At 39.0% G+C, this 15530-nt stretch overlaps 1 protein-coding gene across 10 annotated transcripts in view; it reads right to left on the bottom strand.

Moving 5' to 3' along the window:
• The window catches only part of map4k4 (mitogen-activated protein kinase kinase kinase kinase 4), a 129890-nt gene extending 114640 nt beyond the window's left edge, over positions 1 to 15250 (bottom strand). For all 10 annotated transcript variants that reach the window (XM_017723992.2, XM_017723995.2, XM_017723997.2 and 7 more), the window contains exons 1-2: positions 14941 to 15250; positions 14419 to 14484 (exon numbers count right to left, since the gene is read on the bottom strand). In XM_017723992.2, the coding sequence (XP_017579481.1) occupies positions 14419 to 14484; positions 14941 to 14997 (123 nt within the window). In that variant the 5' untranslated portion in view covers positions 14998 to 15250. The remainder of the gene's footprint in view (positions 1 to 14418; positions 14485 to 14940) is intronic.
• Between the last annotated feature and the right edge of the window lie 280 nt (positions 15251 to 15530).

Here is a 15530-nt window from a genome sequence, read left to right as displayed (position 1 = left end):
TTTAGTTGTACTACTATGCTAAATAATCCACATGCTAATGACATCTCTGATACACACAAAAAGGTACCTGAAACCCCTGGAGAAAGAGAAATCAAATGATTCAGATGGAGCAAACAGAAATACGATGAATGAAGAATGTTGACAGTATCCTGTATTATCCTTCTTTCTTCTAAGCAGAGGGAGAAACAGAAACACACACACACACACACACACACACACACACACACACACACACACACACACACTGTACAGTCACATCAATAAAAACAAGTGAGGCAGTTCCTGGCAGCCATACACGCCCAGTCCACCATGTTTCATTGATCTGGATCATTGTGCTGCAACCATTGGTTGACAAAGTCGATTAGTTGTTGACAATATCAATCTTTTTACTGTAGTACCATAGTATAGTGTCCCAGCTTTGTTGGTTCCTATTAATTAGTTTTTGTTTATTATGAGCTACATTTACATAAAAGCTTTATTAGTATTAGCATTATACCCTAAAAACAAAAGGTTATGGTGGGATTTTACATGTTTTGTAAACATACATGTTCTGTAAATACACATATCAAAATATTTTTAAAATACACAATATCCATCAAAATGTTTTCATCTTCTGACACTTGCAAAGAAAATGGACAGCAGATTTGGGTAAAATTATGATATTTTGTTATAATAATAATAATAATAATAATAATAATAATAATAATAATAATAATAATAATAATAATAATAAATATAGCCGCAAGCAGCGATGAGTGGGTCCAAGCACGCACAAGCAATACCAGCCCTTCTGCAGGTTTAGTTCATTCGGCCTAAAAAGGCCTCAAGCGGTTTGGATCTTATTCATAGGCAGAGTGATTAGAACTGAAATGGTGTCAGTTAAGCAAAAGGCCATCAGTTGCCATAAACAATGAGCAGAGGTCTTTATCCACATTACAAGTCTCCATTCATATGTACTGAGCTACACTAGTTTGTAGAACATCCAAAAGGTTGTCAACATGGATATAAGAACTACATGACTAATGGCAGCATTTCTCACATAGTAGCACTTGCACAGTGGATTTGTTCTATATTTAACCCACTGACTTGATGTAGGCCAAAGTGAGGCCTAATGCACTCATAAGAGGCCCTTTAGGTGTAGAGCAGCTCAGTGAAAGTGGGGGAGAATTTGTCAAAAGGTCTCAGTATGATATCATAGTATATTATCTTTGAACAAATAAGGCAAAATACCAGACAAGCAGTACATTTTTTTTGACATGACATACGATTAGAAAGTTGTTCAGGTGAGTGAACTGAGTCATATGGCACCAATTGTTTGTAGAGCAACCTTGTAACAACATGAATTGCAACTGAATTGTTTTTTTAAGTGTTTTTGAGTGTTGAAGTGCCCACTAAAGGCCAATCTGGACAAAAAGTGGCATACACCATTAAAGTCTCAGTATTTAATGATACTTAAAGTGTGGAGGTCATCTGGCCAATGCTCTTTGAGTTATAGCAAATCAAGTTAGCAATGCCATGACCGCAGTAATTAGTTGATTTCTACTCAGGTTCATTTGGATCAAAGTCAACATTTTTTTGATAATTATTTACCTAGAGATGCCCAAGAGTTATGCAAGACCAATTTCAAATAGTCTGAAAATCCAGAGACTAGTTCGAAAAGTATGGTTTTGGAACAGTTATTATTAAAAAACGGTGAAGTTTCATGATGACTGGTCAATGTTAAGCCTGTCAAAGGCCGGCTGAATGCTGATTGGCTGTGTATCAAATTGGCCTTCAAGATTCATTTATAGTATGTGTAGTAGATGATGCCTGCCAAATTTCAGTTTGATTGGATGCACAGATGCTGAGAAAGAGTTAACTGGCAATTGCCCCGCCCCCAATGACATATGCCCACCAAAATTGAAAGGCATCCACAGAATCTTTTCTTGAATAAGCATATAAAGTTTCAATGTTTTTAGCTAAAGCATCCTTGAGTTATAGAGCCTTAAGTGAATTTTGAATTTTGTCAGAAGGGCTAATTAGCATATGGCAGCAATGATGTTTGCAAATATCAAGCTTTTTTTGATAATTACTGATAAAGAGACTTAGTTTTCTGATACCAAAATATTGAGGACTGAGTGAAAATCGTAGGACTACTTCACAAATGTAGGTTTTGTATATTATGCAAATTAGCAAAAAATCTAAGTGGGCGGAGCTAAATGGTTCCAATGGCAATTTTTTTTTACTTGACCCAAGGAATGACGCACAAAATTAATTTTGTCTGTGCACGTCTTGGTTTAAGAGTTATGAAGCAAAATGTGTTTTGGTGCTCTATAGCGCCCCCCCCCCTAACTTTTAACTGTAGCTGGAGAGGCAATTAATATGGCCTCCGACTTATTACTATTTAGACAGACTATCCATCCATCCATCCATTCATCATCTTCCCCGTCTCCGGGGTTCGGGTCGTGGGGGCAGCTTCCTAAGCAATGAGGCCCAGACCTCCCTTTCCCCAGCCACATCCACTAGCTCCCTGGGGGGAAATCCGAGGCGTTCCCAGGCCAGCTGGGCAATATAGTTACGCCAGCGTGTCCTGGGTCTTCCCCGGGGTCTCCTCCCGGGTGGACTTTCCTGTGTGAGTGAATGCCCGGCCACCAGACGCTCGCTGGCAAGAACCTCCCCAAGGCCTGGCTCCAGGGTGGGCCCCGGTAACACTGATCCGGGCAGGGTACACAAGTCCTGTTGTCTTGTTTTCATGTGATTATGGATCACACTTTCTCTGGCCTGTCACCTAGGACCGATTTGCCATCAAAGGAAGCAACACTGATTGACCATCACTTTCACATGCTGTTGTGCAAATGGAATAGACAACAGATGGAAATTATTGGCAATTAGCAAGACACACTCAATAAAGGAGTGGTTCTGCAGGTGGGGACCACAGTCCACTTCTCAGTACCCATGCTTTCTGGCTGATGTTTTGGTCACTTTTGAATGTTGGTGGTGCTTTCACACTCGTGGTAGCATGAGAGGGACTCTACAACCCACACAAGTGGCTCAAGTAGTGCAGCTCATCCAGGATGGCACATCAATGCGAGCTGTGGCAAGAAGGTTTGCTGTGTCTGTCAGCATAGTGTCCAGAGGCTGGAGGCGCTACCAGGAGACAGGCCAGTACACCAGGAGGCGTGGAGGAGGCCGTAGGAGGGCAACAACCAAGCAGCAGGACCGCTACCTCCGCCTTTGTGCAAGGAGGAACAGGAGGAGCACTGCCAGAGCCCTGCAAAATGAGGATGGTATGAGGGCCCGACGTCCACAGATGGGGGTTGTGCTCACAGCCCAACACCGTGCAGGACGCTTGGCATTTGCCAGAGGACACCAGGATTGGCAAATTCGCCACTGGCGCCCTGTGCTCTTCACAGATAAAAGCAGGTTCACACTGAGCACATGTGACAGACGTGACAGAGTCTGGAGACGCCGTGGAGAGCGATCTGCTGCCTGCAACATCCTTCAGCATGACCGGTTCGGCAGTTGTTCAGTAATGATGTGGGGTGACATTTCATTGGAGGGCCGCACAGCCCTCCATGTGCTCGCCAGAGGTAGCCTGACTGCCATTAGGTACCGAGATGAGATCCTCAGACCCCTTCTGAGACCATATGCTGGTGCAGTTGGCCCTGGGTTCGTCCTAATGCAGGACAATGCTAGACCTCATGTGGCTGGAGTGTGTCAGCAGTTCCTGCAAAATGAAGGCATTGAAACTATGGACAGGCCCGCCTGTTTCCCAGACCTGAATCCGATTGGGCACATCTGGGACATCATGTCTCCATCCACCAACGCCACATTGCACCACAGACTGTCCTGGAGTTGGCGGACGCTTTAGTCTAGGTCTGGGAGGAGATCCCTCAGGAGACCATCCGCCACCTCATCAGGAGCATGCCCATGCGTTGTAGGGAGGTCATACAGGCACGTGGAGGCCACACACAATACTGAGCCTCATTTTGACTTGTTTTCAGGACATTACATCAAAGTTGGATCAGCCTGTAGTGCGTTTTTCCACTTTAATTTTGTGTGTGACTCCAAATCCAGGCCTCCATTGGTTAATAAATAAAATTTCCATTGATGATTTTTGTGTGATTTTGTTGTCAGCACATTCAACTTTGTACAGAACAAAGTATTCATTTCATTCATTCAGATCTAGGATGTATGTGTTATTTGAGTTTTCCCTTTATTTTTTGAGCTGTGTGTGTGTGTGTGTGTGTGTGTGTATATATATATATATATATATATATATATATATATATATATATATATATATATATATATATATATATATATGCGCACAGCAGCGTAAACATTTTTGATGGCAGCATTTCAATGTGGCACTTCTGGTACATTGGGTGTGAGTCTAAGTATGGCATAAAAATGTAAAATGTCTAAGTAAAATATGAGATATTTGTCCAAACCTCCTGCTTGAAAAGCTGACTGTAAAGACTGCTATAAGAACATCAGGCCATCTGAAGGCCAGACAAGTCAGTTAAAATGAGCATGTTTATGTGGTGTAGCCATATTTACTGTTCGCGAACATATGGCTACACCACATAAACATGCTCATTTTAACTGACTTGTTTTATTCCATTAAATGTAAACATTTTATTTAGTAAATTTATCAATTGATAAATGATAGCAAATGTAACATATGATTTGCATATGTCTGTTTATCTTAAAGTCTTGTCTTTCTGTGTGTAAACATGTGACCTACTACTGCTTGAAGTAGCTGGTTGATGTAGTTTAATCCAGTAACAGCAAGATGGTTATCAGCATGCAAAAATATAGAGCAGTGCTGGAAGCCAATAACTGACCTACATGTCAAAATTGTCAGTGGCAGTGTGTGCACCTTCATTAAAATCAAAGGTTTCAAATTTTGGGATGCTGAGGCTTGCACGCCAGATGTGTAAATGAAATAGTGTTAGAATACAAAGAAAACACCAATGGGGGAAGGGGGCTAACATATATATACTAAGATATACTTCTTATTCTACAATAAACCAAGCACTTTGGAGAAGCACAGGTTTTACAACAGCTAATTTTCATAATAGGTACACTGAGTTGTTCACCCTAACACTGCAGACTGTCTGCATTTAGCAATTCATTTTGCAAAGTTACCTTCTGAGCATTAAACTGCTACACTTGCTGGGAAAAGGCAAATGCCTTTGTGCAATTTTTCTTGAGGTCATTTGTGTGCTTTTATGCATAATTCATTCAATTCAATTTTTTATATGAACATTTTCCAAACCTCTCTATCACTTAGCATTAAACAGGCTGTTTTTGTTACTGTGATTTAAAATGCATGAAAATGAGCTCTGATCTTACCAGCACTGTCCCTCATTCAAAGAGCCATCAGTGGTGAAACACTGCTTATAACTTCATTGTGAGTGGCTGGGGATAAACTGCTGTGTAAATAAATCGGTTCTTGTGACATTACAGAAACAGGCTGTGTTGCAGTTTAGTTTCTGCATACTGGCCATATGTACTGAATGAATGGTATGTTTGTGAACTTGGGTAACATTTTATTTGGAAAGCCCATTGCAGGTGCTAGGTAGATGTTTATATGCCATGTTATTTACATTAAACTAAATATCTACTTAATTCTCCCTATTTTCCCTAACATTAACATCAACCCATAACCTAAATCTGACCTTCACACTAGTCCTACACCTAACCCTGCTACTAACTGTAAGTCCTTAATAGTGTTGAAAATTTTATTTTCTAAACCGCTTCTGGGTCGCGGCAGGGTGGAGCTGGAGCCTTTCCCAGTCGATCGGTGGAAGGTAGGAAAAACCATGAACAGCACAGTCCATTGCAGGGCAAATAGATAGACATGAAAGTTTGTTGTCCATGATATGCAACCTTTAAATAGTTGCTAACTGTAACGGTTATATATTCCATTACTTATAATCTGAATTACAGGTAAAATTTCCATTACTCTAAGTTGAATTTCATTACCTCTAAACTGCATCACAAATAATGATAATACCCATGTTGTACTCAGAAGAGCAAATTGTAACGTAATTTCACAACAACTGTTACAACACCACCTTTTCTTCTCCAACATCGACACTGAAACAATGAGAATTGGGTCAAGACTGTCATTCTCTTTCAATCATTCTTTTTTTCTCCTCCAATATCTGATTCAAAACATAGTTGGTCAACATTTAGGACTACGCCATATAAACTCTTACATCAGTAATAAATTATATAGCTGTAAATTATAGCTGCACACTACATCATTTGTTAAATTGATGTTACATCCTGACGTCATGGAGGGCTGCAATATACAGAAGAGACTTCTAACCAATCACAAAATTGGTAATGGCATGCTGAATGGCAATCTTTTAGACTGCGAATGCTTTGACTAATCATCTTTACATGGATGTGCTGAATCAGGACTAGGGACACTGAGGAAAAACTACATTAATGATAAGCCATAAAAGTCATACATCACAGTCACACAAAACCCATCCCACCCCAACAGTCCAGCTGCATTATCCATGCTGGCCTTGGACTGCAACAGCTCTGTGCCAAACTCTGTCCAATGTGGAAATGGCAGCCCTAAAGTGGACTGCATTCAATTCTGACAAATGAGCATTTCTTTTTTTTTTTTTTTTACATGCAACTCCTCATGTATTATTCTTCAGTGAAGAGTCCAAGCAAAATAAATATAACAGAGGTCTTTTTTTGTTTTGGCACATATTCTGCATCTCACTAGGGAAAGGTAACATCAGGGGTGCTTTGTGTTTTCAAGTTTCTCCACAGTACTCATTTAGCTAAACGCTGTAGCTGATTCCATTAACATATCAATGGCCGTAAATCTGTACAAATTTAGTACAAAACATTAAAATAACTAGGTTGGTCAAAGTTACTTCACTCATGATGAAACTGAACTTGAAATTAGCAGTGGAACATGAACTCCATTTAGTTAATCAATCTATTGCGAGCTAAACTGACTATAAAAACACATCGCTAATTCCATTACAAGATTGACAAGTTAGTGAAAGATACTAAAATGATAAACTTAAAAAGAAAGCGCCAAATATGTGGTATTTTTTGGCTGTAGTTCTGACTGTTGAAAATCATTCAGGTGAGGAAGTTGAGCATTCTCAGTACGGAGAATAATCTGTGCCAAACTGAAAAGCAATGCAGTGGAAAAATGTGAAATACAATGCACACAGCTTTACTTTCCCATAGTGACATGTAGAATATGTGGCAAGAAAAAGTACATTGTTTTCAAATCACTTGACCTCTTTACTTAAAAACATTACATGAGATTTTGCATTTAAACAAGAAATGCAGTAAAGCTATGGCTACACTGTTTTCCAGAGTACTTTAAACAATGTTAAATCAATGTTATGGATCTCTTATCTTTCACTATGGAACATTTGCTGCATGTTGCTGTTTAAATCTTGTATGTACGGAGTACAAAAAAAAGAAGTCAACATGAAAAACATTGTAACAGAGTTTGTTTTCTCATTTTGGCATGTATTCTGCATCTCACTATGGAAAAGTAATGTCATGTGTGAATTGCATTTCATGCTTTTCACTGTTTTGACTGCATTTAAATTAGGCAAATCTGTTTACTGCAGAAGAAAACCAATACTCATGCCTTCATTACATTTTAAAGTGGACTGCATTAGTTTCTGACAAATTCAGCATTTCTTGTTTTAAATGCAAGTCCTCATGTATTGTTTTTCAGTGAAGAGTTCAAGCAAAATAAAAAATATAATAGAGGTCATATTTTTTTGTTATGGCACATATTTTGTATCGCACCAGGAAAAGGTAATGTCATGGGTGCTTTGTGTTTTCAAGTTTCTCCACTGTACTCATTTAGCTAATCACTTTAGCCAATTCCATTAACATATCATGGAATCTGTACAAATTTAGTACAAAACATTAAAATAACTAGGTTGGTCAAAGTTACTTGACTCATGATGAAACTGAATTAAAGTTAGCAGTGGAACATGAACTCATCTCAGTTTAGTTAATCAATCTATAGCGAGCTAAATTGCCTATGAAAACACATCCCTAACAAAGATTGTATAAGATTTACGAGTTGAACCTCTGTATTATTGCTGCTGTCCAGGGAAACACATATCCTGTCTCACCTGTGCTCTCATTGGTCACAACATTACAACATGTCTCTCTGCAACTTTGCAGTGAAACCATTTTACTCATCCAAAAACCTAGAATACTTTAATTTTAAGAAAATTAATAAACATAAGCAAAAGGTTAATTATGAAAAATGTAAATATTGTTGTTTTGATGTGTAGTAGTGAGAAGGGGCATTCAAGTATTTGTTTGGAAACATCAACAAGTATTCAAAGCCTTTAATGTATTTTAAGCCTTGATGATTACAGTATGTAACCATAGTATCTCTCTACAAAAATGCAACATGTTCTACAACAGAAAACAGCAGGGCATGTTGTGTTTTCAGGTGCACTCAAACTTGTAGTGGAGAAATTCTTGAGCACATTTATAACATGAATAGTTTTTAATATTTGGGTCAGCGAAATCTCCTGACTGATGTCCCTCTTAGGAACTGTGAAACAGTTCCACACAGCTGACATTTTATTTGTTGATCTGCTTCCCCTCAACCTGTCAGAATATGAGAATTGGGTGATTTGAATCCCTATTTCTCATTTTCAGTAACATTCAAATGATCTGTAAAGTTTCAGATATTGTTATTTCTTTGTAGGCTTACTGAATCTTTGTTGGCCTTTTTCACTTTGATGGTTTCTCAGACAAAATTTTTCAGTGCCTGAAATTTCAGTGCACCCTGATCTTCTATTTCAAATGAATATGGTTAGTTAATTATTCAAGATGGTACAACAGAATTATTTCCATAGCAGGATAAGCAGAAGCTTGCCAGTATCTCAACTTAAATGATGGCGATTCTTCCAATAATAGCACAATTTACATACTCCTATCCCTTACAGTAAACGGAAGAGCTCAGTAAAGAATAGTAGCCCAGTGTACACCTTCTCCATTCATGTACAAACAAGAACACTGATTCATTATTCTCCACACCAAACCAACAGCAGCTTCACAACCGCATATAGCTCAATAGCTTTTGCTCCTTGTACATTAACAGGGCCTGCTGTTCTCCCCAAGTGGAAAAAGCAAGACCCCAAGCGGACACCACAAAGCAAGACCCCAGTTAGCTAGATAACCTAAGGTAGTGGTCTTCAATTCTGGTCCTGAAGAGCTACCTACCTGCAGGGTTTAGTTCCAACCTGTATCTAGTAAGCTGCCCTGGCCCTTACTTTACTGTAATGCATCTGATCCAGCCAATCAGGGACTTCTAAAGAGGTTGCTTAGCTGGAGCAGGTGTGGCTTTTAACCCATCTGTACAGTGAAACACCCACATGCATACACACTAGTGAACACACTAGTGTGTTCGGGAGTAGTGGGCAGCCCTATCTACGGCACCCAGGGAGCAATTGGGGGTTAGGTGCCTTGCTAAAGGGCACTTCAGTCATGGACTGTTCAGCAGAGGGGATCAAACCAGCGACCTTCCAGTCACAGGGCTGGTTCCCTAACCTCCAGCCCACGACTGCCCCTACCACCAGACATCTATACTTTTACACTTTGCAGACTGCCGTTCTAAAGGATACAGACAGAATGGACAATTGTCATCATGAATTATGCCACAATATCACACATAGCCTACAGCTATCCAGCCTACAGCGATTCAGTCCTGCCCACTCGTACAAAAGTTATAAGAAACTTTTGTACAATCAGACAGAAAAATTGTTAAATTACTACAATTTAATACTAGATAAGGGCTCCACAAACTTTTCAGAACGCAAAACGATTGACAGTGGCATCTTCCGTGCAATATACACAACAGTGCAAGAGGTGAGTGAGGAGACCCACTGGTTGAAATGAGAAAGCTCATAAAGCTCAACATGGCATCTGTTTGCAGGGTCCTGCCCTTCAATAAAAAGAACCAATCAGCTTGACAGTTACACTGCAAACGGGAAAACCCCCCTTTTTTGTGGAGATCCAAATAAGCAAAGTTGCCATTGCGTGTTTTTTGTGCATTACTGAGCCAAACACTGCAAACTATTTATGAGACTTGTCACATTTTATCAGTGTTTTCAAAAATAGGTTGGTCTCTCCTCTTTTAAAGACAAAAGAGTCTTTCCTATAAAGGCTGTGGAGATACGGTGGGGTTCAGCCTTAAATGTTTAAGTCATCTGCACAGAGAAATCAAGTCTCTTCTCAGCAAAAAGTGTAAAAGTATAGATGTCATTTTAGAAATCTAATTACATTTAGCAGATCATGTTTTAAAACTCAGGCCTTCATCTTATGAAGGGTAGACCACTAACTAATCATATATTATATTTTAAAGCTAGGCAATAATGTTATAGAAATACAAAAATAGGTTGCAATGATATGCAAATCATGTAAACCATATTTTTTAATGGAAAAAAACTACAAAGACAACATAAGAAATTGTTGAAACAGTAATTTTGCCAACAACACTTTCCAAAAACATTGAGACAGGGGCATGTTTACCACTGTGTTTCATCACCTCTTCTTTTAACAACACTCTGTATGTGTTTGGGAGCTGAGGAGACCAAATGAGTTAACATAGAATGTCTGCTGCTCAACAGTTGCCGGGCTCATTAGTCGCATTTTTGCTGCCAAAACATGAATATATTGTTCAGCATTAATAATGCCTTCAAACATGTGCACGTCACCCATGCCATGCGCACTAATGCACCCCTATACCATTATGAATACGGGCTTTTGAACTGTGCACTGATAAAAAGCTGAGTGGAATTTCAAATGTTCATTCGTGGGACCACAGGACACTTTTCCACTTACATTTACATTTACAGCATTTAGCAGACGGTCTTATCCAGAGCGACTTACAAGAAGTGCTTTGTCAATCTAGAGAAAGTATCTTTCTTCCCCTCAGCCCATTTTAAATGAGCGCAATCCCAGAGAACGTGGGAGCATTTCTGGATCCTGTTTATAGATGTTTCACCTTAGCATTTTTGAGTTTTAACTGGGATGCAGTGATGAACTATTTTCAGAAGTGTTCCTGATCCCATGCAGTGATTTCCTCTACAGAATCATGTGTTTTTAATGCAGTGCCACCTGAGGGCCCAAAGATCATGGCCAGCAAATACTGGTTTTTGGCTTTGTCCCTGGTGTTTTCTCCAGATTCTCTGAATCTTTTAATAGTACTGTGTACCATAGATGATGAAAAGAAAATGTTTTTTGCTATTTTACTTTGAGAAATGTTATTCTTGAATTGATACACTATTTGATTGTGCAGTCTTTCTCAGAGTGATGAACCCCTCCCCATCCAGGATGCTATTTTATACCCAGTCATGTTACTGAACTATTGCCTTGTGATCAACTACCCTGTGATTGATTTTTTTTTAGCATTACACATCGATACCTGCCTTTTGTTGCCCCCATCCCAACTTAAATATGTTATATATAACATATGTTATATAATGTAAGTGGAATGTGCTGTTGGAAACAAATTCAAAATGGGCATTTTTTTTTTAAATATAAATAAAAAATCTCTCAGTTTCAACATTTGATATGCTGTTTTTGTACTATTTTCAATTAACTATGGGGTTTTAATGACATACACATCGTTGCATTTTGCTCTTATTAGAGTGCTTGAAAAAGCACTCTATTGTTATCTCTCATATTACTTCTTATTCTTCCACACTTTTCTGCGATTAATACAGCTCGAACTGCTTAATGTACAGACTCCATAAAAACTGTGTTTCGAAGGTCTCAGCGCTGTGACTTCTGCTATGTATTTTTGGAGTCCATCAGATTGGTAGTTATTAATAAAATTACGTTTAAAAATTAAAAACCTCCCATAAGAATGATTGCCGGAATGTTCAGAACTTCAAATTCTAACTGACATTGATGATGTCACAGCACCCACTTAGTCACAGACACAGCTGTGAAAAGGGAATCTGCTTTAAAATCCTTAAAGTTTCACCTAGAAACTCCAGTTTTAAATGGTAGAGAAACTTGTCCTTTCTGAAACCTCAAAATATCATCATTTTATCAATTACCTTTGGAGTTATGAGCATTTGTTTGGCACTAGGCACAGAAAACTGCCCCATTTTCTTCCATGTAAATTTATCAGAATCATAATCTGCTTATTTCAAGATTTTCTCTGTGTGTAACTTGTCATCTCAGACATTTTCTTCTCAATACACACACCATTACACCAAAATAATCCTCAAGGGGTCTTACCTCACACCATCTATCCGGTTTAGCGATAGAGTAAACATTTCCCGAGTTATGAAAAAATGTTCAGAGGTTGCAAATCAGACTCAAACAAGGCTTCTCCACTAAGAGCTGCATAATGACAGAGTGGCAGTTAATTTGAATGACTCTCCCCCCTCCTCCCTCAAACACATACATCTCTCTCTCTCACACACAAACAGGCACATACCTAAGGAGGTGTTGTTCACCTACACAGAAACACACACAAACACACACACACTTTCAGCTCTTTTCAAGCAGTCTTGCCGTTCCTTCAGGAAATGCACATCTAGTTTACATTTTGCGGTGTCTCAATTTTAAAAATTTTTTTAAAGTGTCCCACTGCTGTATTTTTCACATTCCATCAGCAGTGAAACAAAAAATTCAGTTTGATCTGAGGTGTTGATTTGTACCAAAGAGACAAGTTATCTTTGAACCCTGATTGTGCTTTATTGCCAGCAATTACATATCCAAACATCTGTAATTACCTTACATATAGTATCACCATACACAACAGGAGCTAAAAGCATACACATCACTAAAATCAAACCAATTATTTGGTCTGTGAAGGGTCAGCAATATTCTCTCTCTACAATCAACCACACCATCAAACAATGTTGTGATCAGAGAAGTGAATTCTGTTGCTGTTGTTACTACAGCCATAAAGCATACAGCATACTATGGGTATATTTTGTCTGTCACTACGCTTTATTAACTAATGCTGTACAAACAGGGTCTCTATGAGTGCCACTGTTGCTGGCCACTGGTATGTCAACAATATGGTGTCAACAAGTCTGATCCCAATTAAATACTTTCTACATTAGGGGCCAGTGTGGTGGTTAAGTAGGAAGCAGCATCTAGCTACAAACAGCAGTATAATAAACCTCTATAACAGATTCAGAGAAGCTAAGGTAAGCTGCTTGCTAGAAGCTTTGTCTGGGGCAGCAGGAGATCAGTCACTTTGTGCAATGGAGAAGAACACAGGTAGCTGATATATACACACTGGTACAAACTCTGATTGGTGCTTTGGCAAGTCTGATGTCACAAATTTACCCTCGCTCAACTGAAAACAAACTGAAGAAAATGGCAGAAAAAAGTAAACAGAAAGGACCAACAGCATTATTTTTCTGCCAGTTCAAAAAAAAAAAAAAAAAAAAAAAAAAAAAAATCACAAAAGTTTGAATTATAAGAAAATCATTAAAATGGGCAAACATGGGCCAAGGTTCTAACACAAGACAAATGTACAATATCACTTACAAAAAAAAGTCATATATCTCCCACGTGAAGAGGGCAAAAACCATGTTTAAAACAGGTCACACATTTTTAGCATTTGAAGTAATCGATAACCACTTGTTTCATTCACATGGTAAGGGTAGCATTGAAATGTTTTACGCGTCAAAAACACAATATTATATCATGAATAATATTGCAATGTTATGATATTTATGTTTTCAGACATCTAAATAGTTAAAACTGAGAAAAAAAGAAACAGAAGTGCTACATTTTTTAAAATACTATCAAAAATTATATAATCTTTACATAAATGATTTTATTCAATATTTGGCATATTGCATTGCATTAAAAACATTTAAATGTTTTTTCTTAATAATGAAAGAAAGAATTCTATGTATATATATTCTGACGTTATTCACAATATGTTCAGAAAAGCATTATGTTACAATACAATACAAAATTTATCAAAATAATGATATGTACCGTCATACTTCCCAGCCGTAAGATGTGACCTTTAAGATGAATACCTAAATAAAAAGTGAGCTATGTTATCCAGCTAAACAGTGTAATTCACGCTTCTTCATCAAATAGCCCCCCAGTCAGCTCTATCCAGTCAGTAATGCACAGGCAGATTAGACAGATCACACCCAGCAGCACTGCAGGCACAGAGCAGCACAAAGCGGCCTAGCGCTCTGGACACAGCCCACACCTCTGACCACCTCGCCGGGGTTCTCAGCTCTCAGAGGAAATGTAGAGCAGTGGCCTACCTACTGCTAGGTTTGGGATTTGGATTAAACATACTGACCATCTCTATGACGGAAACAAAGCTGTGGCTTCCCACAGGCACGCAAAACAAAAATAAATAAATAAATAAATAAAGACGAAATAACAGAGAGAGGGTAAACCAACCTTATATACTTGTCCATATGTGCCATTACCGACCACCTCCACCAGCTCAAAGATGCCAGCAGGGTCCTAATAACAAAGATACACAACAGAACAACACTGTAACACACAGTGCAGTCACACACACAGGCGGATTTAAAAGTAACAAAGAAATAGCAGGTTTTGCGCTAAGAAGCCTCTTTTACCTTCTTGCAAACAAAGAGCTGATGATCCACATCAATGAACGAGGTTGAAGTCAGTTTCTTGTTCCAATTTCTCCGTTCCACCTTAAACTGTGCAGCGGTTGAGTAGATGCACGCAATACAGAATGTAACTGCTGCACTATTTAAGGTGGAATGGGAAAATTCGAACAACAAGCAGGCGAATGGGAAACTGACCTGGTTTTATCATCAATAAGAGAGTAACACACAAGCTTTAGTGATCATATCCAGGAGTATGTAAATGAGAAGAACCCGCACACAGATTCCACAGAACTGTGTTTATGACTATCTGTGCTGTAATGCAGACTAACGCAGCGCTACTCACCCGCAGAGAGGCGAGGTCTATATCCACCAGACTTTTAGCTGGAGAGTCGTTCGCCATCTTATCGGTGTTTTTCGACGCTCACTCCGGTTGTTTCAGGCTGACGATGTGTCCGCCACAAAGCAGCTCATTATCTGATTGTTAGTAATAATCCTGTTCTCTGTGTGGTTGCGGCGAGAGCCCCGGACGTTTTCTCTTTTTCTTTCCTCCACCTTTGTGTTTCTGGAGTGGTCGAGCAAGAGGAGAACAGCAGAGCTGAAAGAGGAGAGGCTGGTCTTATTCCATGACGGAGCTCTCAGAAGGAGAACGCCACTCACAGGACACCCAGAGTAATTACGGATATTGAAGGCGGGTGGTGGGGGGATGGAGCAGGAATGAGGGAGGGGAGGTAAAGAGAAGGCAGGGTCGGCTAAAAACGGATCTGTGTATTATATGTAATATGTTGCCATTTATCAGGACTTCTCTACCCATAGGCTACGAATATATATGGCAATATATGAATGTCAAATATGATACATCGTGTGATAAACACACACACACACACAAAAATTTTACTTTTAACGTAAGCCGATGTAACCAGACTTTTCCAAGTA

Source organism: Pygocentrus nattereri, chromosome 6, assembly GCF_015220715.1.
Source record: "Pygocentrus nattereri isolate fPygNat1 chromosome 6, fPygNat1.pri, whole genome shotgun sequence".
NCBI classification, from domain to species: domain Eukaryota; kingdom Metazoa; phylum Chordata; class Actinopteri; order Characiformes; family Serrasalmidae; genus Pygocentrus; species Pygocentrus nattereri.
This window is presented reverse-complemented; position numbering and strand designations above follow the sequence as displayed.